The sequence below is a fragment of the Petromyzon marinus genome, chromosome 14, assembly GCF_048934315.1.
Source record: "Petromyzon marinus isolate PM22_M1 ecotype Great Lakes invasive population chromosome 14, UKy_Petmar_22M1.pri1.0, whole genome shotgun sequence".
Lineage (NCBI taxonomy): Eukaryota > Metazoa > Chordata > Hyperoartia > Petromyzontiformes > Petromyzontidae > Petromyzon > Petromyzon marinus.
In genome coordinates this window covers 13,901,844-13,928,373 of record NC_133680.1, presented here as the reverse complement: position 1 = coordinate 13,928,373, position 26,530 = coordinate 13,901,844, and the positions used below count along the sequence as shown (strand labels likewise).

At 45.2% G+C, this 26,530-nt stretch overlaps 1 protein-coding gene and 1 long non-coding RNA gene across 2 annotated transcripts in view; one reads left to right on the top strand and one right to left on the bottom strand.

Moving 5' to 3' along the window:
* Positions 1-3,200: 3,200 nt before the first annotated feature.
* The window catches only part of LOC142924588 (uncharacterized), a 30,475-nt gene continuing 7,145 nt past the window's right edge, over positions 3,201-26,530 (top strand). The window contains exon 1 of the long non-coding RNA XR_012941704.1: positions 3,201-3,381. This is a non-coding gene — a long non-coding RNA (uncharacterized LOC142924588). The remainder of the gene's footprint in view (positions 3,382-26,530) is intronic.
* The window catches only part of LOC116942255 (cadherin-related family member 3-like), a 36,251-nt gene continuing 28,315 nt past the window's right edge, over positions 18,595-26,530 (bottom strand). The window contains exons 16-19 of the mRNA XM_076067111.1: positions 25,681-25,697; positions 24,617-24,648; positions 23,043-23,091; positions 18,595-21,370 (exon numbers count right to left, since the gene is read on the bottom strand). Coding sequence (XP_075923226.1) covers positions 20,925-21,370; positions 23,043-23,091; positions 24,617-24,648; positions 25,681-25,697 — 544 coding nt within the window. The 3' untranslated portion in view covers positions 18,595-20,924. The remainder of the gene's footprint in view (positions 21,371-23,042; positions 23,092-24,616; positions 24,649-25,680; positions 25,698-26,530) is intronic.

Genomic DNA, 26,530 nt, shown 5'->3' with positions numbered 1-26,530 from the left:
AAAGGGCATGTGAGCCTGAGAGGTGCAATCCAAAGGCTGTTAATTTTAAGTGTGATTGTAAGAGAGTCTTGTCTAAATTATCAAGTTCAAATCGGAGCAATCTTATTCTCTGAGATTAGCGATAGGCTAGCTTTGAACAAAAAAAAGTCTCACCAATCCCACCCCTCTGAATCCTGCCAATTACAAAAATAACAAATTCACCCATCTACTTCGGATATCCAAAAATACATACTTTACTAGCAAATTACAAGAATTAAACAATAGAAAGTCAACAAGAAAAAGGCTTCCACAGCACTCTCATCTCAAACCTATAGCGATGCTTATGTTATTTCTTGTGAATTTAATAACTATTTTTCGTCTGTGAGGGCTCCTCTCTTTAAAGAAAATCTGCAAGACTGACCGTTTTGATTAAATTCAGGGACATTTCCCTTGACTATTATAGTTTGATTTACCAGATGTAAATGGAGGTCATGGAGGTAATTGGTAACTTAAACATATAAGTATCAGGGGATGATGAGATCAGGTGCCTCTTTGGTGAAATCAGTGTGTTCCTCGATTATTGAACCTCTTAAGTATATCTTCAAATCTATGAAATCTGGTATTCCAAAAGATCTGATAGTTGTCAAAGTTATTGCTCTATTTAATTAATGCCCAATATACTGCCATGTTTTTCTAAAATTCTAGAGAAACTGTTGTATGAAATAAAAATATATCACGACGTTTCGAACGCAACACAAGTGGTTGTCCTCAGGCGGAATAAATTATCTAGCAGTGGAACAGTCACAGCTATTTTGCTGTTCCACCTGTGTTGCCTCCGAAACGTTGTGATTTAATTTAGTTGTTTTCATTTATTTTATTTTACCTACGTGACTTTACCGAAAAAACTAAAGAGTATGAATCCTTGCAGTCACGTAAGCTTCAAATCTAGAATTAATGCCCTCTACGGAGAGGAATTTCACTTATCTGTTAGAGCTTTTAACAGACAACGAGACTAGAAGTCACAGCTCATCGAGACACTAACCTTCCTCAAGAGATGCCGCGATAACAAGGTAATACTCATCGCTTTCACACTCACCACCGCTTCCCCCAAACCCCCTGCAGCATAACAAAAGGCGGCTTAACTTAGCCCTCCCCCCCACCCACGACCCTTCCTGGCTCCCCCCCCCCCTTAACCTGTATATAATCTCGGGTGTCTCAGAGCTCTTCACTTAATACAGATATTTTGAGGTGACTGTTCCACCTGAAGACGGAAGCTTGCGTCGCCTCCAAAACGTCGTGATTTAAATTATTGGTTCTTTCGGCAAAGTCACGTAGAAGGGAAACAATAAAATACTATTCTTTGACCACATCAATTCCATACACCCAGCCATGGAAGTCGAAAAAGATGGCAAGCTACGTTTTTTGGATGTCCTAATAAAAAAGAGACCTGATGGTTCAATGAGCCACTCTGTCTACAGGAAAGCTACCCATACGGATGCTTACCTGAAACTGGATTCCCACCACTATCCATCCCAGAAGAATTCCCTCATCAAGACTCTGCACCATCGAGCCCAATGCATATCTGACCAGGAACACATAGCCAGTGAACTCAAGCACGTACACCAAGCTCTTAAGGCTAATGGTTATTCCGACTACACAATCTGCAAAGCTATCACTACAACCATGAAGAAGGACCATCTTGAGGGGCCTTTCAAAACCATCACTTTACCCTACATTACGGGAATCACAAAAAGATCTCGAAACTCTTGAATAAACACAAGATCCAGGTCCGATTCAGCACATTACATAAAATCCGTGATCTGGTTCCTTCTGTAAAATATGTGATTCAGGACATACAGTACCCTGGCATCTACAAACTAAGTTGCCTCTGTAGTAGTAGTTACATTGGAGAAACCAAACTATATGTCTCGGACCGCATTCGTGAACACAAAGCAGACCTGAAACACGGTAGGACCAACACTTCGGCTGTGGCAGATCACTATTATAATTCTGTAGGTTCACATGACATTGACTTCTCCAAGACAGAGGTTCTTTGCAAGCCATCTGGCTACCATGAGAGATTCGTTCATGAGGCTATCCACATATACTAACACAGAGACAATTTTAACCAAGAAGATGGGTTCTGGCTTAGCAATCATTGGAAGGATTTGATAAACAATTTCGGGTCTTAATTGATTGATCACGCTTAAGGTGGCTTTCAGACTGCATCCATTATTTTTCGTCTCCCCCCTCCTCTTTTCCGAACATAGATGGACTCGTCCATCTGAACAAACTGTCAAATCGCTATCTGTGGTGCTAACGTTAAAAAAACGCCACTTAAAAAATATATTGTTGTGGTTTTCACACCTGATGATGATTGCTTGTGTTGCAGTCGAAACGTCGTAACAATTTTATTGTTTTATATTTTTATTATTTTATTGTTTCCCTTCAAAATTTAAAGTCGTGATTTAATTTAGTTGTTTTCATTTATTTTATTTTACCTACGTAACTTTACCGAAAAAACCAAAGAGTATGAATCCTTGCAGTCACGAAAGCTTCACATCTAGAACCTATTCTTGTATTTGGTTACTGGCAATAAAGGTCCCATGATGATGGAGAAGAGTTGTTTTACTGCTTGATCACCTCATGAGCGAGAATAAAATTAACTGGGTCCCCATGTGGGAATTTGTACAGGCAGACCCCGGGTTACGGTAGGGTTAGGTTCCCGAGGACGATCCATCACCTACATTTTCCATATGTTGGAAACTAAACAAATTTCCCCCAAAATCAAGATAAGATCCCATGGTCGTAAATAGTTGTCGCTCCCCTACGAGATTACTAAGTCCATTTTATATCGCATTGCTGTACTTATGCTCTGCACTTCCGATGATTATTTCATGTCATCCAATATCTACCCTAACAATACCCATAATTATTAAACTAAGGGAAACACTATCCATTTTTTTATTTAAAGCTTTCGTGACTGCAGGGATTCATATTCTTGGTTCTTTCGGTAAAGTCACGTAGAAGGGAAACAATAAAATAAAAATATTTAAAATATTATTTATTGTTTCCCTTCTACGTGACTTTACCGAAAGAACCAAGAATATATACTCTATCCATTTGTTTATGAATAATGTCACATGGCACCAATAAGTGTCAAGGCAGAACACAATGGAGGGTGGGGTCCACCTGTAATAGGGAAAGCGGGTGATGAAAATTAGAGACACCTGCAACAAACAAGGTGTCAATCACCATTAGCGCGGCTTCCTATAGATTAGGGACCACCCACCCCCACCAGATAGCAAAGTGTGAATGTAAGAAGACCCTAGCTATATCTGCTCACGAGTTCCAGCCAGCAGGGATCAGGAGAGGTCCCCAAAAACCTCCAAGCATCCAGCTGTAAGTAGCAGCTTGACGAGACTGTGGGTTAGTGGGAATATTAAGATAACTATGTTTTTGTAATGCACCAAGGTCTAATTAACAGTCCCTGTAATTTTCAGTGGACACCCGGTGAGGGAGCAGGGATGGGCAGAGGAGCGCAGGGAGGATACCTTTAACGCTACCCTGTTGTGGAGAGGAGCCAGCAGGTGTCGGCTTTCTTCCTCCGAGGACGACAGTGGCAGGCTGGGGTTGGCCCACGGCGAGCGACGTCGAGTGTCACCTTGAAGTGGGCTTTCTTGTGAATTTAGCCCAAAAGTGGGTGGTAACCACCATCTGAGGTTAACCGTGCCTGAAGGGTGTGTTTGGGAACCTTTTTTTAACCGCGCTGTAAGCCTCCATTCCCCCCCAACTCTCCCCCCACGACAACCCCTTGATGTATTTTTGTTTGGAAGATACTGCCTGGCTCCAGCAATTACACCACCTAGTGGACATGTATTCTTCCATAAATTAACATATTTTAGGACTCTAGAGATAAGCACCACTTTTTAAGAGACAAAGTTTAATCATTGATAAAGCATATGCTTTCCAACATTGTAAGAAATGCTTGTGTAGGGACGTAAGTAGCTTCCCTGTGGGTGATGTCAGCACCCACAATTCACGTGAGTGAGGGCACGTACCTCTGCAGGGAGTCAACGTTGTGGGAAGCGGGCCCTGCTTGGCGGGGCCCCGTCACTGGAAGAGAGAGGGGATGTGCCGGCTCAGGGGAGTTAAGGGGGCACAGATGTGAGGGCCCGAGGACATGTGACGCTGGCACCTGTTCCTCTCGAGAGACCGAGCAGAAGGCGTGGCCGGGGGGCGGCACGAGGCCAGGCTCGGTGGAGGGAAGAGGAATAGGGGCGGAGTGGAAGACTCAGTCCAGCGTGGGAAGCGATCAGTGCAGTGGCGCGGGGAGCCCGGGGAATCGGCTTTAGGGGGCTGAGTGATAAGGACCCTTTCCAAGGGGTCTAGCGTAATTCCCCCAAGTGTTGTGTTCAAGTGTTGTATTATCACTAGCCTAGAAGTTATAATAAATTGTGATACCTCCAGATCTCTGCGTGTGCCTCGTCCAACACACTACACTTGCAACACTACATGCATTAGGATAAGAGCGTTAAAACGAACATCATGGAGAACTTGCCACAAGTCGGCCAGCAACTTCTAAACTATTTTACCCAAAAATGGACAATACAAACATCTGGATATGAAATTGATGAGGTATCTCTTCTAATTCCTGATCTGTCGGTTTGTGAGCAGAAGAATATTGTAGATCTTCAGGTTTTCAAGTTTCATTTATTAGGTATAGCCCTGTGAGCCATGCGGCTCTCGAGTCGGGTGCAACTGCAACAAACAAAATATGAACAGAGAACATCTTAAAGTGACGACGCGCAACAGAAACATCCTGGATAAACCAGCAAATCTTACCGATGGTGACCGCTTAAATTAGAGTTTGCATGCAAACCTTTGGTAGATTTGAGCTCAAAAGGATGGAGTATCTGGACCTGTCAAATGTATGATGCCCTTCTCCACGACATACCTTTGCGAGACGAGATTCTCTGCACTTACTGCAATCAAGATTAACTACCGCCATAGATTAAATGCTGAAAATGAATTGCGAATGAAGCAGTCTTCAGTTCTTGTTGCCATCAGTGAAATGTGTAATGACGTTGTCCTCTTTGCATCATCAATCTGTGATCTCCAGCGTGCACTTGAACAGTTTGATGCTGAGTGTGAAGCAGCTGGGATGAGGATCAGCACCTCCGAATCTGAGGTCATGGTTCACTCCCAGAAAACGGTGGATTGTTCTCTCCAGATGAGGGGGGGAAAGCTGCCATTCGGAAGAGTTTAAGTACCTTGGTGTCTTTCGCGAGGTGACTGCAAGGTGGGAGCAGGAAATTGGCCAGTGGATCGGTGGCATCTGCAGTGTTGTGGGCATTGTACCGTTCCATGGTAGTGAAGCGGGAGTTGAGTTCTCGAACAAAACTCTTGGTTTACAGGTCGATCTATATTCCAACCCTCACCTATGGTCATGAGCTTCGGGTAATGACCGAAAGGATGACATCGCGGGTACAAGGGGCCGAAAATGATGTTTCACAGCAGGGTTGCCAGGCTCACTCTCCGTGATCAGGGGAGAAGCTCGGCAATTCGGGAGAGCCTCAGAATCGAGCCGCTGCTCCTCCGGATCGAGAGGAGCCAGTTGAGGTCAGGCCAACACCACAACGGCACTCAATGAACTGTGTGCGATTTATAAAACAAACTGGAAACCATGGATTAACAGAGATATTTATGCCATGCTAAAGGACCGGACTACTGCATTCAACTCTGGGGTTATGGATGCGTAGAAGACGAGGTAAGTCCTCCGTAAATCCATTAGGAGATGCAAAAAAACTACAGAATGAATCTGGAATCACAGTACAACAGCTTCGACCGCATGTGGCCAGGACTACACTCTATAATGGACTACAAGGGCAAGCCCGGTTGTGTTACCCCCACCGACGCCTCTCCCGAATGAGTTCAATACTTTTTATGCTCGCTTTGAGGCCACCAACAGAGCCATCCATGAAGGGTCCCACTGCTACAGATGGCTGTGCTCTCACTCTGTAGCCGATGTGGGTAGAACTTTAAAAATGAGTGTACACTCGCAAGGCCGCCGGCCCACACGGAGTAGTCGGACGCATCCTCAGAGCATGCACAGACCAGCTAACAGGCATCCTCACGGACATTTTCAACTTCTCCTAGTCTGTTATCCCCACCTTTCAAGATGACCACCATTGTTCCAGTGTAGGACGGAGCTTAGCAAGCAAAAGCTGGCGACGCCCGTCTGTGCATGTGTGGGGAAGGGAAGTGTTGCCCTGCTTGATGAGGATTGTAAATGCGGGGAGAAGGTGGTGGAGAGGGAGGTCTAGGCCGAGTGAAGGGTGGGGAAACGTAGAGCAAGCGAGAGGGAGATGGTGTGTGGGTGGCTCTGAGCAAACTGGTTCTGCCCATTTTGTCACGGAATCCTCTCCCCCTTACCGCCACCCACTGGAGACCCCCAACGTGGTATAATGTATCCCGAGGGTCCCCTGTGGGTGAGAACCAGAGTGAGAGACACCACCGCTGCCTCTTGGCGTGGCTACCTGTGCCTGACCGGCCTGGGTATGTGTTTAATGTATGTTGAACTTCGTTCGCACCGTACGTAGCCAACCATGCTAATTGAAAATGCAGGGGAAGGACAAACTAAACAATTCAAGAAGCAGATATGGTGATGCTGCTGCTACTACTACTGTCGTGCACGCACGCATTTCTCATTTGTGTTACCACCAATTAAAGTGGCATTAAGCAGAGGGATGGAATCTGACAGCATCTATGGGTAGCTTGTAGGTGATAAATCGTATTGAAAGAAGACTGATGAGGTGTCAAGCATTAATGTTGTGCAACAAAATGACCTATGAATCAGCTTTGCGCACTCATACGCCCTTTCCCACACTCTACAGATATAGTACATGATAAAATGGAGATATGGAGAATCAAATCGTATATTGACCAATTGCTGGACTCCAAAAACCTAAAACAAGCACTTTCTGCTAATCCCATTATAAACGTTGTTTTGGCCAACCAACAGACTAGAAAGGAACAGCGTACATTTAAGGCGCGTATTGTGTGACACATGCAAGAAGTAACCCGGCATTGCCCAGAAGTAAAATATTTCAAAACTTGTCCTCTTTAAAAAAAAACGTAACATACACAAATGTAGTGTGGTAAAATACGCGGTGCGCACTGCTGCCCGAAGGCAACCGAGGGCAGGTAGGGGCGCGTGTGCAACGTGAGGCTGCGCGTGCGCGCGCAACGTGAGGCTGCGCGTGCGCGCGCAACGTGAGGCTGCGCGTGCGCGCGCAACGTGAGGCTGCGCGTGCGCGCGCAACGTGAGGCTGCGCGTGCGCGCGCAACGTGAGGCTGCGCGTGCGCGCGCAACGTGAGGCTGCGCGTGCGCGCGCAACGTGAGGCTGCGCGTGCGCGCGCAACGTGAGGCTGCGCGTGCGCGCGCAACGTGAGGCTGCGCGTGCGCGCGCAACGTGAGGCTGCGCGTGCGCGCGCAACGTGAGGCTGCGCGTGCGCGCGCAACGTGAGGCTGCGCGTGCGCGCGCAACGTGAGGCTGCGCGTGCGCGCGCAACGTGAGGCTGCGCGTGCGCGCGCAACGTGAGGCTGCGCGTGCGCGCGCAACGTGAGGCTGCGCGTGCGCGCGCAACGTGAGGCTGCGCGTGCGCGCGCAACGTGAGGTTGCACACGTGCAAACCGCCACCTCGTTAACGGGAGATTTGGTTGCAGACGGGGTCGGTCCGGGGTCGTACGCTGGCACCGGAGGTGTCGTCTTGGAGACGTGCGATATGGAGTGATTGATGGCCTGTCAAGCTCCAGCCTGTCGGGCCCTAAAGAGACACAAGGGAGGAGCTGGATAATTGGCAGGAGGATATAAAGGGGGTGTGTGAGAGCGGAGCGGCAGTTCGGGGTTCTGGGACCAAGGTGAAGACACCTCGCCGCTGCCGCTCAAGCCAGGGACGGACCTCAACCCTCACGAGTCGACGGGCGGGTGATGGTTGATCCCCCCGCCCGGATCGGACGAGTGAGTGGGTCTGAGGGAACGTGGGCGAGGGCAGTGGCGCAGAAGGAGAGCAGTTGTGTGCAAGCTCTGTGTGAGCGAAGCCTCTGTGTGAGCAATGCCTCTGTGTGAGCGAAGCCTCTGTGTGAGCAATGCCTCTGTGTGAACGCTGCTGTGTGCAAGCTCTGTGTGAGCTGCTGTGAGTGCGGAGCTGCTGAGAGGAAGAGCTACCACAGGCAGGTCAGCGAGGTGTAAAGTAGATAGGGGAAGTTGGTTAACAAAGTGACCGTATAGACAGATAGGAGTGCCTACAAACTGGTGCAAGAGAGAGTCATAAAGTGTAAGCAGGTGACTTGGAACAACGTGTCCGACTGAGTGATTCTACACCGCTACATTTGGTCTTGATTTGAAGCTTTCGTCACTGCAGGAATCCATACTCTTTGGTTCTTTCTGTGAAGTCACGTAGGTAGAAAAATTAAATAAACAAAAAAATAATATATCACGACGTTTCGATCGCAACACAAGCGGTCGTCCTCGGGCGGAAAAAATATAATCCAGCAGTGGAACTGCTGAACCAGCGAGAGAGCTGTTACAACAAGAGGTTATTTATGTGGCGATGGGCAAGCAAGCGTGCTTGTGTCCGGGGATGAAATTCCTTTCCAGCTCAGACCTTGCTTGCTTTCTACCTACGTGACTTTACCAAAAACACCAAAGAGTGCTACATTTGGTGTTAGAAGTGCCAATGAACCTGCGTCGTCATGTCCAAGTCGCCGTCGAAACGAAGACACCCAACGTCTGCTCGTTTTGCGAACAAATGGGTCTAAATTTAAAGTGTATACATATGTTTATACATACCTACATTCTATTCAACGGCACGGATTTTTTTTCAAGAAAGGAAATGTATTGCAAAAAGTTATTTAATGCAATTAAATGATCCTTAAATCGCTAACAAAATTTTAATGTGCGCACTTTTAACTTAAGGACAGAGGCATGAGAGAATACAGATCGATTATATAATAACAATACCCCCCCCCTCCGCCTCAAATCACTGCACCTGAATGAGTTAAATGATGACGTCACCCTGCTGCTATTTAAGACCGGGAGCAAGTGGAGGGCTTTACCATTCTGGGGAATTGCCCGATGATGCTGGATGTTATTACCAGCGAAACGTCGTACTCAAACTGTAAATGTTGTGGATTCACTCTTCAACACACCGGTGGGCTAAAGTAGTGTATTATTTGTCTTTTGTCAACGTGACACTTCTTTGCTGATTGGCCGTGTAGGGTGGTGGAGGGTTACAACACATTTATAAATAACGCGATCTAACCCAGAATCCTTTATTATGAATATTAAGATTCTGACAAATGTTGACACGTGCGCAGTGAGAGAGGGAGTGGATTCCAGGCGACTTGACCTGTGACAGAGAAGGGACATTTGTCATGTCTGGTTCGAGAGATGACTTTATAAGGATGGCCACTTGAGGCAGATTGGAGGTTGAACGATGGGATGTACGATGAAATGGCAGAAGCTAAATATTCCAGTTGACCCAGAATGTGTGCTTTGTCACAGAGGACGGTGACTTTATACAGGATTCGTTGTTGGACTGGAATCCAGTGAAGTTGATTTAGGTCTGAGGTTAAGAAAACGTAATGCGTCTGTCTGTGACACATTAGGAATGGACCACTCTTTTAAGCATTTCCTCGTGCGGCAAGGGAGTCAAGTGTGGTTTTGTGAAAGTTATTATGTGCTGTGCAGTACATCAATGCATGTGTGTACACCAGCATGCGATAACGGAGTTGGGCCTGTAGGGGGCTGGCAGGGTTATTGATTAACCGCACTTGTACACCAGTCACGTGGTTAATGGCGACTCAGTTGAAGATTGCTGTGTTTGACACACGTGCTGTTGCATTTTACTGGTAAAGTACCCGAAGGTTGTTTTTGATCGTTATAGAAATGTCCTAGACTTGTTCTAGATATCAAGCTTGGCTTTTAATTATTTGTGATATCCAATAGGAGGGGTTTTAGCACTGTGCACTGTAAAGGATGATGTACTGTAATTGTAATTAGCCAACTCTAATACTGTTTAGTCTATAACCATGCCCATGCACCCAGAGTATGACTACTTGCAATGCTATTGAGAATAGAACACATGTACAGTCGTAAGTGGTACAATGGTTTAGTACAGTACGTATATTGTACACGTACAGTACAGGTAATGGGTGTAAGATACCGATGTAAGTCAATGGTATAGAAAGACATACAGCTTAGGATTCAAGTAATATGGGGAATAGTGAAGTGCAAAGGTTACTGTCAAAGGCCCACAGTAGGGATATGAATATTTCCTGGTGGTAATGGATCATTTTACAGTATTTGCTCAAGCCTATGCTACAATCAACAAAACAGCAAAAACAGTGGCTGACAAGCTGTTCAATGACTACGCTCTTAAATTTGGTTTCCCCACAAAAATACACCATGATCAGGGAAGAGAATTTGAGAGTCAGCTGATGGCCCAATTAAAGAAAATTTGTGGAATAAGAGGCTCTCACACTACCCCGTACCACCCACAGGGTAACGGACAGGTAGAGCGATTAAACAGGACCCTGCTATCAATGTTAAGGACTGACTGAAGAGCAGAAGACAGATTGGAAGAGCTCCCTGGCCAAGGTAGTGCATGCCTATAACTGTACTCGTAGTGAAGCCACAGGATTCTGACCTTTTTAGCTCCTGTTTGGGAGGTCTCCAAAACTACCAGTGGATCTTATTTTTGGTTTTGGACACCAGGGAGGGGAAGGATCCTATAAGCAATATGTGGAGAAGTGGAGACAGCAGATGGTGGAAGCCTACAGAATAGCATCCGACTGTGCAATAAAATAAGCCACTAAAGGGAAGGGCCAGTATGACAAGAAAATTCATGGGGCAGAGCTACAGCAAGGCAATCGTGTCCTGGTGAGAAATATGAGTGAGAAAGGAGGACCAGGCAAAATTCGTTCCAACTGGGAGGACAAGGTATATGTTATTGGGAGAAAAAGTAATAACAGGCCAGTTTATGAGGCGAAACCTGAGAGCGGTGAAGGGTGAACGAAGGTGATTAATCGGAATTTGCTGCTACCTTGTGACTTCCTCCCAATTGAGCAGCCATTACAAAAGCAACAGTGTAAGAAAACAACAAAGAACTCACCAAACAAGGACAAGAGGCCCATGGAAAGACACGCAGGAACCAACAGACAGTTGGAAACAGAGGAAGGATTTGACAGAGGTTACTTCATTTGGCCAAAAACTGTTCAGCAAACTACAGTAATACAAGACACGGAGTCACCATTGAACCCAGAAGCTAAATAAGGTGAACAACAGTTATCAGCAGCAGCCGAGGAACATGTATCACCAACTGGTACAGAGAGCAGGGAGACAGATTCAGAGAGTGAATATCAGTTAACTGAAGCAACTGAGGGACAGATCTTGCCGAAGGGATCAGAATACAGTGAGACCGATTTGGCTGTAAATAATGAAGGCGAGCAGTTGAGTCCAGCAAGTTAATCTGCAAGGGACTTGGAACAGAGTGATGAAGAGGATGAGAGTAGTCATCACAACAGGAGACTCCACCCTCAAAGAGAAAGGAGTCAGCCATAGACACTCACCTATGACAAGTTGGGTGAACCTACCATCGTGAGAAGGAGCACGGTAGCACAAGATAACTGTTGGTTGCTACTGGAGACCATGGTGAAATAAGGGACTTTTGACTACAAAAGGGGTGATCAAGACAAACTATAAGCTGTGGTCATATGGTTATTAAGTTGTTTAAGATGTTTTTTTTGGTAAGTGTTGTGTTTAATATGTTAAGAAGGGGTTATTGCTTAAGATGAAGAGAAAAAAAATGGTGAGAAAAAGGTTTCAAGTATGTTGGTAGGCCGATAAGTAAGTACCTAAGAGCTAAATTCCACAGGGCCTTAACAAGCTGCAAAGGATTTTATCTTGACAGGTACTGGGAAAAGAATCCTAGCCATTTCTGGTCAGTAAAATGTGAAGCATGGTTTAATAATACTAGGTGGTCTGGTAATTCCAAAAGCATAACACAATGCTTGGGCTCCTGTCTCTTCATGCACAAAATGTTGGAGCTCACCCAAAATAGAGAGCTTATGGAGTGGCGCTATCTTGAAAGGGATATGATCCCTAGAGAAATTGTTTTCACGATTTTTTATTAACTCATTTCATGACCAGTTTAAGGAAAAAGACTAAAAAAGGTTGCAAGGGGAAAAATGGAGTGTCGAGACGACACTCATTCTGTGGAGGAAAGTGTGGCACATTAGGAATGGACCACTCTTTTAATTGTTTCCTCGTGCAGCAAGGGAGTAAAGTGTGGTTTTGTGAAAGTCCTTATGTGCTGTGCAGTACATCGATGCATGTGGGTACACCAGTCCTTCCTTTCAAGTGTGCAACATTTGTAATAAATTATTTACAAAAAAACTTTTTTAGAGAACGTTTGACACACAGGATCAAACTTATTCGGTTTACATATCCCAGCCTGGTCTCCCCCCCTCCTCTTGTCTTTGCACCTGATTGGCTCACAAGTGACGACATCACATTTACCCCTCCATGTAAGACTGAAACAGGACGAGGATTTCTCCACAGTTCTATCTGTCGCCTGATGAGACTGGTAATTACTGGTGAAATGTCATATTTGAATGGTAAATGTTGTAGGTTTACTCACCAACACACCGGTGTGCTGAACTAGTAACTTATTGGCATGTATTGTTTACGTGACAAATTTTACTATTTGTCTGTGTCGGGTAGTGTCGGGTTTAATGACTTAGTTTTACGCCTGGGACCCAAAACTCAGCCTCCCTCTCATTGTCCTTTCTCATTACATCACAAATTACATAAAAATTGGTTTCCTATGACGTAGTCCACCACATTTATATGAAGGCTTTCAAGACCAATATTTGAATTCGTAATTGGTTTCTTTTGGGTTACGTTGTATAAAGATGTCTCTCCTAAAACCCTCCTCCGTCCGACATAGCCAATTAATGGCATGTGATTAAACATGTGCCTAACTTCAGCACACCGGTGTTATCGTCGGAGAGGAATCTCACAACATTTAAATAGGTAACGATGTTTCGCTCGAGATTACATCCAGCATCATCAGGTCTTCCAGAACACACCATACAGTATTTAATGATGCAATGCCCGATCCACAAATATGAAGGAGACACATCAGCTGGTTATAAGAAGAAACGTTTAGTTTTCACACGGTTGTACAGTGCTCAAGCGCTTATATTTTTCAATTTCATTGGGCGAATGTTCAGTCCTTGTAACTTGGAAAAAGCAGAAGCTTACGTAGTTTTAATTCTGTTGCTGTTTAGAATCACGAGTGTGGAGGGTTTAGGTGTTTTGAGAAGAGTTACGTTTGAATTGTGTACCGTACATAGTAATTGTTTAGGTGGTTTGATAGTTCACTGTTTAAATTAAGTGCAATGTGTGGGTGCTGACACCCGCCTCCCCACTCCCTGTGAGCGGGCAGGGCGCGATGTCCACCCCCTCCACTCCCCCCTCCTCCTCGTCGGCCGCCTCTCGCCGGGCCCCCGCCGATCGAGTGATCGGGCCCCCCCCCCGCGCCAGCGCCCTCTCTGAGGGAGATAGCTAATCGGCTGGCTCACCACCGCCCAGGGTTTTCTCGCACACGCCCACGTACACCACCACAAAAGCGAACGCGGTGGCGTGCACGCGCGCGCCCCTGCAGGCGCGTATTTCCCCCAAACGCACGTACTCACACACGCCCCTACAGGCACCTATTTTGCACAAAGGCTAACGCTAAAGAAAACGGCATTATGAATATGCGCGTGCACCTCCAGGTGGTTACACCCTAATCCACTTGCACACAGAGGCTAATGCTAAAGGACTGTATGAATATGTACGCGCACCTCCAGGTGGCTAAGCCCTTAATCCGCTTGCACACAAAGGATAGCGCTAAAGGGCTGCATGAATATGCACGCGTGCCTCGTCGCCAATCCTATTGTTGTTGCGCGAGCGCTTATGTTTTAATACAAACGTGCGCCACGCACACACACTCAAATTACCGACACCACACCGACGCTGCAGCCCCGCGCTCGCTCTCTCGCGCACACCGTCTCCCCACGCAGTCGCACCACACACAAATCGTAGACGCCACGCCGATGTTCTACCCACACACACAGAAATCACACTGTACCGATACTCTGTACTAAAGTTTATTAACGGCGCACATACACACTACCTGGAGGTGGAATACTTCGCAAGAAGAGCTTAGCCTAACTCTGCCTACGAACCCAGTCACTCACTCAAACGTCCTACCATGTACCCCGTAGCTGTACTCACGGCGTCGCACAGACGCTGTGAGAGTCAGAGGAAGAAGGACGAGCGAAAACCTCACCTATCACTGCCTCATAGCAGCACTCACTGGCATCACACGGATGCTGCGAGCGGCTCGAGGAGGCAGGATGGCAGGGAGTGGGTCTTGACAGCCCGGAGGTTGAAGACAACTGCCCTAAAATCGTCCTGGGTTACTCTTTTTATTCTCTAAACTTCAATGGGCCAGGGTGACGTCGTACCACACAGCCAATCGTGCACTTACCCACGCCGTCGTCCCTCTCCACCGTCGCTACCGTGGCCTAATCCCCTCACTTCAAAGGCCCAGGGTGACGTCGTACCGCACAGCCAATCGTGCGCTTACCTGCGCCGTCTACATGGAGTGTCATGGAGTGTGCTGCTGCTCCGCTCACCCATTGTTCTCCAGTGCTCATTAATTCTAACCTACTGGTCCGCCCTTGCCTAATATTCCACCCTCAGCCTCTCCCAATGTCGTGAATAACTTATTGCACTTGGCCCAGTGAACCTTTTCCTTCTGTGCCCATACAATTTTAAGCCAATTTAGGGGCACCGCAATGTCACCTGTCCTGTGAGGGTCGGCCAATCTCCTGGCACTGGGAAACCGTGGCACTCTCCCTCTAGGGGCCCTTTGGAGTAAAACCTGATGTGCCAGGCAATCCCCCACCAGGACACTACTACGTGGGTGCAAGTGCTGCGTGCGTGCGTGTGCTCAGGGTGGGGGGTAGTGGACAATCGCGGCACTTGCGGAGTTGCTCCACGGTCGTGGCACCACAATTGCATAAGAGTAGTTTTGTTGTGTTTTCACCACATTTATAAGCAGGAGTTGTATTGTTAGGGATCAAGCAGGCCGGTAAAATCCAGGACTACACCAAGGTTTCTTGCATCATAATTAATTCACCTCGCAGGAGCAGTTCCTCAGGGTACGTGTCCCCACCAGCAGTGCAGCGATAGAGGGAGCTACAGGTGTCCCGTGGCGGTCAGCCCAGCACCACCAGGAGTGGTGCCTCTGTCTAGCAGAACCCACAACACCTCGGCTCCACCTCTGAGCAGGAGCCTCAGGACCAATTCTGTCACCCTCTTTGCCACATTTCCACTTAGTCCCTCTCTCCTCAGTAGCGTCCGCCTCATTCACCTCAGCAGTAGCTCGCGCAACCTTATATATCTAAGTCAACTCGAGTCTCCCATAAATCACGTGACTTGTGTGTACTCCCCCACTCTGAATCCTTCCCCACCCACTGTGAAAACACACGCTGCTCTGTGCAGCTCACTGCTTGCTCCTTCCGCTCTACGGGGAGGGTTTCCACACATTTGTTAGATCTTTTAACAGATTGCGAGACAAGAAGGCTCACCTGATCGAGTTGCTCACTTTTCTCAAGAGATGCCGCGACAACAAAGTAATACCGATCGCATTTACACTCGCATCTGCTGCTGTCACTTCTAACGTTAAACGGATCTTGTTCAAAGCTAGCCTATCGCTAATCTCAGAGAGGATAAGACTGCTCCGTTTTTAACTTGATAATTGAGAAAAATGTCTCTTACAATCACACTGAGCATTAACAGATAAAATGTCCACATCTGATTGGGACCTTGTAGATAACATGACTGTTTCTTCTGCCGTGACAATGTCAACCAAATGTAAAATTAACCTGATTGCTAAATTGAACATCCTGTCAAAAAAGAAGCCGGAGCTACACGTTAAAAAGTTAGATGTTAACAAAATTGTCATCAATGATAATAACATTCCAATTTCCAACAGCCTAAAATCAGTACTAGCTAAAGAGTTGAATTTCGCAGTCACCCCTAAACAAATCCCAGTGGATGATATCATTGCTCAGGTCGACGTAGCCTTCAAAGGTTTGGGATACATCCCGGCAAACATTGCTAGATCTGATATCGCTGCTATCCTCAAAAACGCTAAGAAACCCATTAGCAACATCAGTAAGGACAAGCGTTTTGAACTCTCTAAATAAAAAAAAACATGACATTGTCATCCTCTCAGCCGACAAGGGCAATGCCACTGTCATCATGGATTAAACCACTTAGAACAACACAATTCAGGACCTTCTTAATCATGGCAGCTATACCAAAATCAACAGAGATCCCACCAACCGCCTAGCCACAAAAAAAAACAATATCATCACTAATTCGACTTCTCTAATCGATCAGTCCAAGCAGAGCTCCCTAAACACTTTGGCTGCTAGACCACCCAGATTTTATGGCCTTCCAAAAATCCACAAAGTAGGTACCCCGCTCCGTCCTACCGTCTCCACCATTAACTCACCCACCTACAAACTGGCCCGATTTCTGTCTGAGACCCTGCTTCCTTTCATGGGCAAGACCACCTCAGCTGTACTTAACTCGGCTCACTTGGTTTCTCTAATCAAGGACATCTCGCTGTCTCTAGATGATTTGCTTGTCAGTTTCGATGTCTCCCTGTTCAAGGTACCTGTACCTGACACCATTGCAATCATTGAAGACTTGGCCCAACAAGGACTGAATCCAGATGCACCAACTTTGGTAAGGCACTGCCTTACCAACACTTACTTCACCTGGAATGGTGCATTCTACAAACAAAATGAGGGTACCCCAATGGGTTCTCCCTTATCGCCAGTGGTCGAGAATGTTTTCATGGAGAAATTTGAGACAGATGCCATCCAGACATCCACACTACGTCCTTCCTTGTGGAAGATATACATAGATGACACGTTTGTCATCTGGCCACATGGCCTGCCAGCACTGAACCAATTTCTCAAGCACATCAATTACATACACCCATCTATCAAATTTACCATGGAAGTGGAAAATGATGGCAAGCTACCATTCCTGGATGTTTTGATCAAGAAGAGGCTTGATGGCTCGTTGGGACACTCTGTCTACAGGAAAACCACCCACACGGTTGCATATCTAAAGCCTGACTCCCACCACCATCCAGCCCAGAAGAATTCCCTCATCAAAACACTACACCATAGGGCCAGTTGCATCTCCGACCAGCACCACTTAGCCAGTGAATTGGAGCACATACACCAAGCCCTCAGGATGAACGGATACTCTGACCGTACAATCTGCAAAGCTGTCTCCCCAGCCATGGGGAGACAACCTTCTGAGGATCCAACCATAACCATCACTTTACCATACATAGCAGGGGTTACCAAAAATATTTCCAAAATCTTAAACAAACAAGATCCAGGTTCGTTTCAACACAGTACACAAAATCTGTGATTTGATCCCATCTGTAAAGGATGTTATTCCTGACATGCAATACCCTGGTGTCTACAAACTGAGTTGTGGTTGTGGCAGCAGTTACATTAGGGAAACAAAACGACATGTCTCGGACCGCGTTTGTTAACACAAGGCAGATCTGAAATACGGTAGGACCAATACCTCTGCCGTTGCTGATCATTGTTTTAACACTGTGGGCTCACACGAAATTAAATTTTTCCAACACGAAGGTACTCTGCAAACCCACTTTCAGAGATATTGTTCATGAAGCCATCCAGATATTTCAACACAGACACAACTTCAACCGAGAAGATGGGTATAAACCAAGCAATCATTGGAAGGAGGTTATTAACCAGGTAACGTCTTAGCTGACCGTGATGTTTCCATCCTACCTGCCTATGTCAGCTGTTATTTCCGACTCTCTGTGCCTCTCTCTTAGATCTCTCACATATCCTTTGGATTGCACTCTCATGCTCACATGCCCTTTGGATTGCACTCTCATGCTCACATGCCCTTTGGATTGCACTCTCATGCTCGCATGCCCTTTGAATTGCACGCTCATGCCCACATGCCCTTTGGATTGTACTCTCATGCTCACATGTCCTTTGGATTGCACTCTCATGGTGCTAATCTCTCATTAACACTGCTGTTGTGCGCATATGCGAGGATGATACTCTTATGTGGCGACGGAAGCTCATTCATACTCATCTCCCTAATCTCTCTCTCCATAATCTCCCCCTTTAACACAACTGACGTGCTTGCGTCCACGGATAGAATTCCTTTCCAGCTCAGACCCCACTTGCTTGCCCATCGCCACATATATAATAACCTCCTTGTTGCAACAGCTCTCTCACTGGCTCAGCAGTTCCACTGCTGGATTATTTGTTCCGCCTGAGGACGACCGCTTGTGTTGCGATTGGAACGTCGTGATATATAATTTTTATTTTGTTTTATTTTTCTACCTATGTGACTTTACCGAAAGAACCAAAGGGTATGTATAGATTCCTGCAGTCACGAAAGCTTCAAATAAAAAATGTGAGTTTCACTTCATTTTTATTTCAGTTTTAAAAAAGAGTAAATTTTGGGGGAAATCCCCAACGTTTATACATTTAAAGCAAACATTTTAAAAATACTGTACTATATGTTTAATCAATGCTCATTTTCACTCCATTCGTATTTTAAACAGAAAACAGTTCTGGCGAGATTTTTTTTACTTTTCCTGATGTTTAAGCAAGAGATGTATATTAATGATATAAAATATCTCCTGTCAATAAAACACCTGTGGATCGAATGCAGGCAATGATTTCAATATCTCGATCGGCTTAAGCCCCCGGTAAATCCAGTGACGTCTGTGTGGCCACTGACTTCCTCCCCTCTCCTTGCCCCCTTTGAAAATAGATGCTGCTTCCGTGCAGCGTCGAGCACCTTATGTAGCTTCTTCCTCCATACCCTCATGTTTCCTGACCATTTGGTCCCATTTTTACATTTTCCATAATTGTCCCTCTTTTATTTGCCATTCTTTTTCTTCTCTCTGCCTTTTCCCATTACTTTTGGTTTTACAAGCATTACAACTCTTGACTCTACTCCGCTCCCTGTAGTGTCCCAGCAGTAAAGAGTTGCTAGTACAAGATGACCAAACATCTCTAATCCTTGTGCCACCTTTCCTAAAACCCAATCTTCATGCCAACCCTGTTGGCAGACACTAAAATACGAATTATTGTGGGGAGTGAGATCCGAAGTTTTAAGATCGTTAAAGCGGATCATGCACCACAGCAATGGGACATTAATAATTCTCATGAAAAACACATATAGAAATCATCATGTATCATACTGCTACGAGATACAGCTTGTAATGAAAATCACGAAACAATATTACAATACTAGTTTTCCACATGCTTTCACTTTGAAAATACTTCCCTGTTGCTGATGTATTTACTATGAATGATCATGTGGATCAAAATCTACTGTTCAACTATAAAGTGCAGAGTATGTCAGTGCTTACATCATATCATGCCACTTTAAAGTTGGGTGCTAAGATGTTCACGACTGGTTTTCAAGCGGTGCTACTGAAGAATAAACCAATTTAAGGAAATTACCAAAAGGGAGAGACTCTTTAAAAAAGCATCACCTGTGATTGTCGTGTGGCTCAGTTGTCAGAAAGCTGAGATGGCACAACTGAGATGTTGGCAATTCCCTGGGACTTTCACAAACCTCTACGGAGTTGCCAAGGCACAAGGAGCGAGTATGGAGGTTCAGAGAGATGCAACTTATGCAATGGCAATCTTAATAGTAGAACGTGTGAGTGTAGTTTGATCAGCTTAGCTTAAAATGTCTAATAATTATTTCACAATGGAGACACCGTTAAAGACACCATGTATATTTTCATGGTTCTGGGTAGTTAAGGTGACTTGCACAACATGCTTCAGTTGGCCTGCCAAGTAGTTAGGGGTTTACATAGATGTTGGGCAGGTTAATTATCTTTCACCTTCACGTATCATTTTTTAAGTATGTCTTTGACACTTCTTTCAGCTAAGGAAATATAATTGCATGCTGCCAGATGATGTTATACCTGTTCTCCAGGACTTTAGACTGTAACAATTTCCACTTGAATGGGTGACTGTGTAGAGAGAGCTGTCTTATCATATTACAGTACTAGACCAGGGGTTGGCAACCTGCGGCTCTGGTGCCGCAAGTCTCAGATTCACATTGCATTGCAGATCGTAAAATACTGAGTTTTTTTTCTACCGAATTCGAAAAAAATGTATTTTCTTGCTATATTGGTTACCGATCTCTGGACTATACACAGGCATGACAGTAGAAATCAGGCCTGTATTTAACTGATAAGTAATACAAACTATCTTGATTTGAAGCTTTCGTGACTGCAGGAATCCATACACTTATGTTCTTTCGGTAAAGTCACGTAGGTATAAAATAAATCACGACGTTTCGGGTGTTGCGCCCAAAACGTCGTGATTTATTTTATTTTGATACAAACTATGTACGCTGCCATGCTGCTTTTGCTCGGGAGAATGTAACTAGACCTGGCTGTACATGTCTAATGCTGATGTTAGATCAGGCTCCAGTGAACGTGATCCAGTGGGCCTGCAACGAATTTTGGGATGTTTAATAAAAATGTACTCTAGTCTTGGCTGTTTTTCTCTTTATTGCATGAAGATTGTCACTGATATAACCTCAACAGTTGTATAACACGTTCTTTGCGAATAACCAATAATTTATAACAAATAGTGAAATGTTACATTAAGGCTTCCCCTTTCATTGCCTTGTTCTTTAAACGTGTCCTATTTAGTGGTATACGTGATATTGACTTATGCTTGACGATTGGAAACGCACTGAAGCCTGCAGTGTTCATCTGTTGGGTTTGTCGGGTTTCCGTGGGTCGCTCGGCTTGGGTGGCTCCGCTTTCATTGAGCTCTTTGGTGGAGCCTGCGGTGAGTTAGCTCGTGCAGGCTTGGTGGCCGGGGCAGCAGGAGCAGCAGGAGAAGGAGCAGCAGCAGCAGCGGGAGGAGGAGCTGCTCGTGCAACAGTAGCAGCAGGAGGCGCAACTGCTGGAGGAACAGCAGCAGCCGCCGCTGGAGCAGCAGCAGCAGCAGCCGCTGGGGCAGCAGCAGCAGGAGCTGCCGGAGCCTTGCCAGGGATCGCGGCTTGAGCGGCCGTGGGAGCGGGGGCTGTGCCCTTGCTAGCGGCGGCTGGAGCCGGAGTCTTTGCGGGAGCTGGTGGCGGTGCTTGCGCCGACGTCTCCTTCCAGCGCCGAGCGCCCGACGTGCTGTTGTACTCGTACGTCTTCCCTGTCACTGGAGCGGTGGCCAGAGACATCATCACAACCCGACGGGTGATGCCACCCTCCCCAAAAGACTGGCTGTGTGTGTGTGTGTTCCAAGGCATTATTACATATATGTATACTGTTATTGTATTTATATATAAGGGCGCCACGATGGCGATTTGTTAAATCCTTTGCCTGGTATACAGGAGGATATGGGTTCGATTCCGACCCTGGTGTCTGCTATATAGTTGGAGTTTGCATTTCTCTCTCCACGTGCTCGCGAGGATTTTTCTCCGGGTCATCAAGTTTTTCCCTCCACATTTAGAAACACGTTTCGAGTATTTGGCTGCGATAAAATTTCTACATGGTAAGCTATTTTGTCGAGCTATAATTTGTGGCCAGGTCGCTCCTGAAAAAAAAACTATATAGCTCAGTGGGCCGCACCTGGTCAAATAAAACAAGCTATTAAAAAGCTACCACTATAATTGGAAAAAAAACGAGTGGTGGTACAGTGATTATCATGCTGCGCTGTTAACCCAGCGACCCGAGTACGATTCCGACCACAGCTAACGTAAGTGTCGAGCGAGTGAATCAGGCCTAGCCCGTCCTTGACCCTCTTCCATACTTCACCATTGACAAGTATGGTGAAGCTACCCCAGTGACCGAGACGGTTTGGGAAGATCTTAATCTCACAATAAATGTGCAAAGGTCTGTACTATAGTTTAATGTGCATATTACCAGGGAGAGATTTTTGGGCCAGTTTCATTGATGAGTATCTTACATGTGGGAGGCTAGCAGAGTACAGCACCCTTAGAAAACCCAGCCATACCCAATGTGCGATTGGCACATCATGGAGATCACTTTCCATGACTTAATCTCCCGCTGGAATCAGAGTAGACGCGATCTCATTGACACATGACTGAGATGCCTTAGAAATACTTTTTGGTGATCCATAAAGTGGGGTAGCCTTTTCAGCAACTCTTGTGTTGATGATAAATATAATAATTACAGTTGAATCACATACGCATACCTAAACTGCTGCAAATGAGAATCAATTGCATTTAATAAGCTCACACTAATTTTAACTCATCCCATGCCTCAAATGTAAAACTTGAATGCACGAATTAGTCATTGAGAGAGGCATCACGTGAACAGATATTCAGGCATAATCTTGGAAATGGACAGCATTCATTTTGTGTAGGCAGCAAGGAGTGTCAATGTCTGTATAGAGTACAAATGTGAATCTCAAAGTCTAAAGTCTCTACGATATGTAATGATGGCTCTTATCTCTAGCTTCAAGCTACCCAGCGACCTTTATTTAGTAGGCGTGACTCTGCTAATGAGACTCAAAGTCGAAAGCGATACAGAGTTTTCTTGTTTCAACAAATGCTGCTGGAAAACATTGTTTGAAAGGCCAATAGGCCGGCAAACTAAAATACAATTTTATTTTTACAATAACAGACATACTTTTGTCCATGTATTCATTTTATAGAATAGTTTCTTAAGAGGACTCTACATCAATCCCATCACGATATCCTGTGGGGGAAATGGCTGAGCGTTGCAAGAGTGTATTCTGTGCACATATTTCTAATGTTCTGGTGGCATTGGGCACTGCATACATTAGTGGGGTTATCACTTTGACAAAAACTAAAGAACAGAGAGGCAAAGAGGTGACACTGGAGAAGACTTTGATGCTCACTCACCTGGGTCTATAGCCTCTCCGTCGAACACGGTGTTGATCTTGGTGATCTCCTGCGTGACACAATGTTATAATTAATATATAATATTAATACGTAGTTATTTATCCAGGAAAAAAAGAACAATGAGGCCGAGAACTATTTTTCAGAAGGGTCCTGCATTGGGTTTATTTATTTTAATATTTTCAGACAATTAATTCGTGTTTATTATACTTGTGGGAGGAAACTGACGCACCTGCCGAAAACCCACACGTGAGAGGGGGCCAACACTCCATCCCTCGTACAGACGGAAACTGATGGAGATTAGTTCACTTCCTGGACTGCCTTCTCCTGTTGAGACAGGGTTTGGCACCTCGGCGCTCATGGGAAAGGGAGTTTCACTATGTTTGTGTGGTGATCAACCCTTGCCTCAAAAGTGTTGAATTACATGTGACGTGCATAGCCACCATCGCCTGGCACGGCCACAGCTACCTGTCACCAGAGCTAAGCACAGGGCGGGTGCACTGGCACAAGCTTTAGAAACCTGCCCATGTGCTCACTGGTGCGTCCCACACAATACCATGGGGCAGCCGTTAGGAAACGCACACGTCACTGTACGTGTGTGGATTATGGTGTTTGATGTTGCACGTGGATGCTGTGCGTCGTGCGGATTTATGCATGGGTGTACCTGCGTAACATCACAAATTGCTTAGCAGCAAGAGTCGTGCACATCGTGGCACCTCCACCCGTGTGCACAACTTAAACCATCGCTGTGCATTATTGACAGTTGTCAGTGCATGCAGCTTGTTTTAAACTCAAACTATTTTTACTCTTTGCTTCTTTCGGTAAAGTCACGGAGAAAGAAAATAGATTAAATAATACGACGTTTCTGTGTGTCTATGTTGTCGCGCTCTGTGTCTCTGTTGTCTCTTTCTGCTTGTGTGTCTGTCTGTGTGTCTCTGTGTCTGTGTTTTGTCTCTCTCTCTCAAATTTAGCAATCTTTGGAAGAACGTAATCAACCAGGTGAGGCGCTAGGTGCTGACTGTTGTGTTGGCCGACTCTCTGTGTTGTATTGCATTGTATTTATAAGTTCACTAGGTTTGTTTTCTACCTGATGACGGTTGCTTGTGTCGCAATCGAAACGTCGTATTATTTAATTTATTTTTATTTCTACGTGACTTTACCGAAAGAACCAAAGAGTAATTCCTGCAGACACGAAAGCTTCAAATCAAGTTTAAACTATTTTTACTTTACGAGGTAAGGCCCACTGAGCTAGATAGCTCTTCTTCAGAAGCGACCTCGCCACATGATTGCTCAACGAAGTGGCTTATCACGTGGAAATGTACAGTAGCCAAATACTCAAGAGAAGCCCGCAGCTTCGATATCCTTCGCATCAGCATGCAACCCAATTTGATGTGGACTGTCACAACCGATTTTTGAGATCGTTAAGCAGCTATGATGAGATTACTGAGGCCAAATTAATATCAGGGATATGGGCCCATTTGTAACATTTTATAAATTCCTTTCAGAACATAGGTTATTTCAGCTATTGCCAGTGCATAATTTGTTATTGCAGTGGATAAGAGACCGAGCATAATCACCTGCACAAACTCAACTTTCTTTTTCTCTGCAGCTGTTAAGACAAAAAAACAGATGTATTAAAATGCCTTAAGACATACAATGTTCTCATTACAAGTATAATAAATGTTTGTTCAAATTGAACACTTTTATTTGACAGTGAATACCTCTTATCCACCCTACTATTTCCATCTCTTTCTGTTATCTAGCACTCCTCACTTGATTCACCAACCTTGCTGTTATCTGCAAGTCCATTCTTACTGTCGTGGCATGTTCATCTGAACATCTGTGCCTACACATGGGTTCGACCTGACCTATATAGAACAATAATAATTGTACTGCTGCGACTGCATAATCACATCAACACATGCTAAGCTTGTCCATGCCCACGCACGGATTAAAAGAATAACCTAGAAATCAGGCAATATGTGCCCTCTTAGCCGTACTTTTCTGCGGATGAGACGAAAAACCTGTAGGTTACAGGAAATGAATCCGATGATGCGTGTTTATCTGATAGTTGGACCCGAATTGAAGCGACCAGGAAGGGTTTCTAAGATGTACTTCGTTCATCCTGTTCTGCACACTTACGAGTGGATGAGCGGAACTCGTAACCCAGAAGTTGTGGCAACTTTGCCCTGTTAGCCACGTTTACCTGAGCCAATTCATGTGGATAAAATTAGAAAATGCGTGGATTATTGCGGATAACGATCTTTCCACCGAGACCCCATATCAACACAGATAAGAGGAGATTCACTCTATACACTCGACCGTATAATCATGGCAAAACACTCAGAAAAATGGGTAAAAACACACTACCGTTTATCTTCCAAGCCTCATTAGAGCAGATACATATTTGTTGTGCAGAAGATATTGATAGCACCAACATCATACAAAATTTGTACGTTTGAATATTACACATCGTGCGTCATAAAAGTAACGTGGTCAAGAAACAAACACCCCAGCCACGTGCGAATTGGGTCCGTATCGTACCCCACAAGAATGCTTATCCTCTAAATCAATTCGTGGATTGCAAGTAACGCATTACAGAGGTAAGAGAGTAAAGACACGGCAAAATATTCGCGTTTACCTTTGACAAGTGGCAATCTGTGAAAGCACAAAAATTAAAAACTCATCAGTTTGACAAAGGCAGACACAGCGGTGGCACAGTGTAATGAACTCTGCAACCCGAATTGGATTTCTGGTCATGGCTTTAACATCAGTGGTGAGTGAGATTTGAACCAGTCCTGGTCCCCACTTCATCAATACACACAGACCAGCGTGGATAAGTATGGTCAGAATTATTTAATAATAGGGGTTTTCCCCTTTTTTCTGGCAACAAAACTGAAACCTTTTTTACTAGGAATCATGTCTGCATTAACCACAATACTTGTGGTTAATGCAGACATGATTCCTAGTTTTTTGTTCGCATTTTAACCACAATACTTGTGGTTAAAATGCGAACAAAAAACACACTGATAATATGCATTGTCCTTGAAACTGATTGGTTCACACCAGAGACGCTTTCTTTTGAGCCTCGTCTCAGTGCATTATCTTTGAGCTGTACGCCTTTTGGCATCCTCTAGTCTAGCACCAATTGAGACGAGGCTCAAAAGAAAGCCGTCTCTGTGGACCAATCAATTTCAAGGACAATGCATATACTCTTTGGTTCTTTCGGTAAAGTCACGTAGGTATAAAATAAAATAAACCACGACGTTTCGGGCACAACATAAGCGTCCATCATCAGGTGGGAAAGCATGGTCTGCAGCTGAGGCAGACTGTTTTAAAAGGTTTGAAATGGGTGTAGCTCAAGGGTCATAAAGAAGTGTCCGGGGCTAGTGATGTTAATGTGAGAAATTAGCATGTAACTGTAAGATAGGAGAGCGGCCTCCTAGACGAGGGCACGGAAGTGGCTATATTAATGTGAGGGATTAGCATGA